This window comes from Capsicum annuum, chromosome 11 (assembly GCF_002878395.1).
Source record: "Capsicum annuum cultivar UCD-10X-F1 chromosome 11, UCD10Xv1.1, whole genome shotgun sequence".
NCBI classification, from domain to species: Eukaryota; Viridiplantae; Streptophyta; class Magnoliopsida; order Solanales; family Solanaceae; genus Capsicum; species Capsicum annuum.
Window position 1 is genome coordinate 222,286,015 of NC_061121.1, and position 3,547 is coordinate 222,289,561.

The 3,547-nt window shown below is 28.1% G+C and overlaps 1 protein-coding gene across 1 annotated transcript; it reads left to right on the forward strand.

The window, feature by feature from the left end:
* The first annotated feature begins 1,237 nt into the window (after positions 1-1,237).
* On the forward strand, positions 1,238-3,288 carry LOC107848644 (kirola-like). The gene is made up of 2 exons (XM_047399807.1): positions 1,238-1,497; positions 2,766-3,288. Exons 1-2 carry the CDS (start codon positions 1,311-1,313, stop codon positions 3,014-3,016), a joined length of 438 nt encoding a protein of 145 aa, XP_047255763.1. The 5' UTR covers positions 1,238-1,310; the 3' UTR covers positions 3,017-3,288.
* Positions 3,289-3,547: the final 259 nt, after the last annotated feature.

Consider the following 3,547-nt stretch of genomic DNA (forward strand, 5'->3'; position numbering starts at 1 on the left):
GTGATAGTTTATATAATTTAAAAAACTCACTACGAGAAGAACAACACAAGATAATAAATAACATTAAAAATCTAGAATTAGATATACATTACAGTACAGATAGGATAAATTATTATACAGAAATTTGTAACTCTGCAATTACTACAGGATAAAATAATTAATGAATATATCTTACAAAAAAAGTAAATCATTAAAAGATATTGAAACAAAATTTAAGAAAAATCCACACACAAATAAAAATAGATTCACTAGAAACCTAATAAATCTATTAGATCTATTAAATCCGCGCACCCCCTACAAATGGTATTATTTTAATAAGGGCAAAAATTTTTAAATAACTTTACTAAGACCCTTCACAGTTTTAATATAACTAGTTTAACCGCACATACCTCGTACGTGTAACCTTTGATTATTTAAAATTGGACGATTTTTCTATTGCGAAGATTTTTAATGAAGTGCAAATAGTTCAAATCACTTCTCAAAGATCCTTCACACGTTAATATAATAATGTATACATAACTTATATTTTATTGTAAGCATAAATATATATATATATACATATATATATATGTATATATATATATATATGTATGTATATGTATATATATATATATATGTTTATGTATATATATATGTATGTATATATATATAGAGTATCCTTTTTTCTTGCTTCTAGAGGTTAAGAGAGACCCATCGATTTGAACCATATTTGTAGTACGCTTTTTTTAATTTGTTCTATATTTAAAATCATTCCTTATTCTTAAAGTTAAATCTTTAGAAAATCTTTGATTACTTACTTAAAACTTTTAAAAATTTGGCATTTCTTATATTTTTCTTTTTCTAACAATTTTATATTAATTTCTATATTTTTAAAATCTTCTTAAAATCAACTTTCCTTAGACGTCTTAAACTCATATAAAAAGTATTATTTGTCACTAATTCTGATGACTTCTAATAAAAAAAGTTTTACTATAAATATTTAATTAATTTTATACTCTTAAATATTAAAAAAATAGTGAAAAGACGATTTTATCGAAGAAGACTTTTAATGAAGGACAAAAAATTTAAATAGATATATTTAATAGATTAGTACATAAAATTTGACGGAAAAGACAAATTTATAACAAATCTAAAAGATAATTATACACTAATATTCAATCAATAACACGTGACACAAATTTGTGGTTGATGGCGTTTTTTACTATCTAGCTTTCCACGACCAGTTAAAATCTATATAAAGGCTACAATTTCTAAATGTTTTTCATCACTTTCTTTTCACAACTTATAGCTATTTCCACGGAAAAGAAAATATGGGTGTGAAAGGCAAGTTAACCGCTTCAATAGAAGTGGAGTGTGGAGGACACTTGTTTCATGACCTTTATCAAAAGAATCCTCATCAAATATCGAATATAAGCCCTAATAACGTCAATCATTTTGAGATTCATGAAGGTGAAACCGTAAAGGTTGATTCGATTGTTAGTTGGAAATATAATGAAGGTAATACACATTTTCTAGCTCTCTTTCTATATGAATTACTTGCATCAAGGTATGTTTGATTTTGATATGCGGGAAGTCATTTACTAAGAAAATGATTTTCATAAAATACATTTCAAGTAAAACATTTTCTATAAAAAGTGGAAAATTAACTTATTTCTCTTGTGGGTGGAAACTTTTAACTTCAGTATATTTTTCTAACACACACTTAGACGATATCGTAATTTTCATCAAGATACTCTGATTTTTTAAGTATAAATAACATAAATACCAATCTTTTTGGAAGTAATTACACTCTTTCCCACTTTTTTAATTACTTTACTTTCTCTCCCTATTAATACACATAACATAGCCGACATATACATAACATTCTGTGTATATGTTGAAATTTTTATAATATATTTATGGAGTTGTAATTTTTTGTAATATTGAAAACATAAATTGTATATTTGTGTAATTTTTAGATTTTTTAATGCTATTATTAGTCTTTAAGTTATATCTTTTACTTGACCAAGCATCCTTTTTCTTAAAAAAGAAATTTCCCTGGAAAATTTTTATTTCTGTCGCTCCAAACAATAGTAATAAACTTTTTATGACTTTCCCGTATTTTCCACAATATCATCTTTTTGAATTGTTTTAAAGATAACTCCTAGGAAAACAAATAAGACAGTTCAATCCAGGGTCAGGGTCTCGTCCATTAGGCCACTTAAGTGATTGTCTAAGTTCAATCCAGGGGTCTCGTCCATTAGGCCACTTAAGTGATTGTCTAAGTTCAATCCAGGGGATGCCCTGTAATTATGGAGGCCCCATTTCATATATAACTAGTTATACATACCATTTTAAAATAAGTTTTGCTGAAAATCTTTTGTGAGCATTTAAAAAAAAGGAAAGAACCAATATTTTTCGAAAAAAGAAAAGAAAACTAAGAAATGCTTTACATGGATCTTTCTTATCATAAAAAAGGGAACAACTCGATACTAATTAAAGTTTTACATGTAATTTTGCGTCGCAAAAGCTAGAAAAAATATTTTTTTATTTAAATATTTTGAGCTAAGGCCCCTTGTTAGAGTTTGGCCTTAGGCCTCTAATATGGTTGAAACGCCCTGGTTCAATCATTGGGAGATTCAAATAAATTTTGGAGAAAATGAGAACGAAAAAAGACAATAAATAAGATGAATATATATTTTGTGAATCCTTGAGATCTTTTTTAAGGAATTGTCCGGTGAACTAAGAGTAACATATCTTCAATTTTTGTATTTTAATGATTATAGACGGAACAAATAAGATTGTTAAGGAAGTGATTGAAGCGATCGATCTTGAGAAGAAATCAATCACCTGGAAAGTGATTGAAGGAGATCTGCTAGAGTTATACAACTCCTCTATTATTACATCCTTTGAAGACCTGTGGGCTACATGTACACTTGTGTATGAGAAAAAAACCGAAGACACTCCAGAGCCTCTTGTTACCTTGGGTTTTATGATTAACTTGTACAAAGATATGGAGGGTCACTTTCTCAACTAACACAAGATCTTTAGTATCCGAAGACTCATAGCATTGAATATGTGTTATATATATGTGTGTGTACACACATGATGCACACATAAATATATTTGTGTTTCTATGTCTAAGTTTGTGTTATAAAGGTGTGTTATATTTTGTAATAATGGCTAGTTCTAGCTAGTATATGAAATAAATAATGTTGTATTGAGAATAAATTATATGGCAGTCCCCTGTGGATGTATTTTCGCTGTTCAGTATAAATTATTAATAGAAGTTATATACTTTCATTTGAAGCTGTGCTATTCTAATTATTTGTATTCATACCCGTATGATGTGTGGATTGCGGAGAATTGTGATTTGATTTAGTAGAGCATATTAGATCATATGCAGTATACCTAACAGCAATACCTCAAATGACAACTCTGAGTAACCCGAATCAGCTATTGTGTCTCGTACTCAAGCTAGGATCTACAGTAAAAGGACACAGTAGGAGTGAGTACGATCAACTTGTACTCAATAGGTATCATAGGTTGACTTAGCAAAGTAAACAAT

What these genes read in the sequence shown, in the direction of transcription:
- LOC107848644 (XM_047399807.1), top strand. Translation starts at nt 1,311, where the DNA reads ATGGGTGTGAAAGGCAAGTTAACCGCTTCAATAGAAGTGGAGTGTGGA. An exon ending in TAGTTGGAAATATAATGAAG is followed by an intron (nt 1,498 to 2,765) that starts GTAATACACATT and finishes TAATGATTATAG; the next exon opens with ACGGAACAAATAAGATTGTT.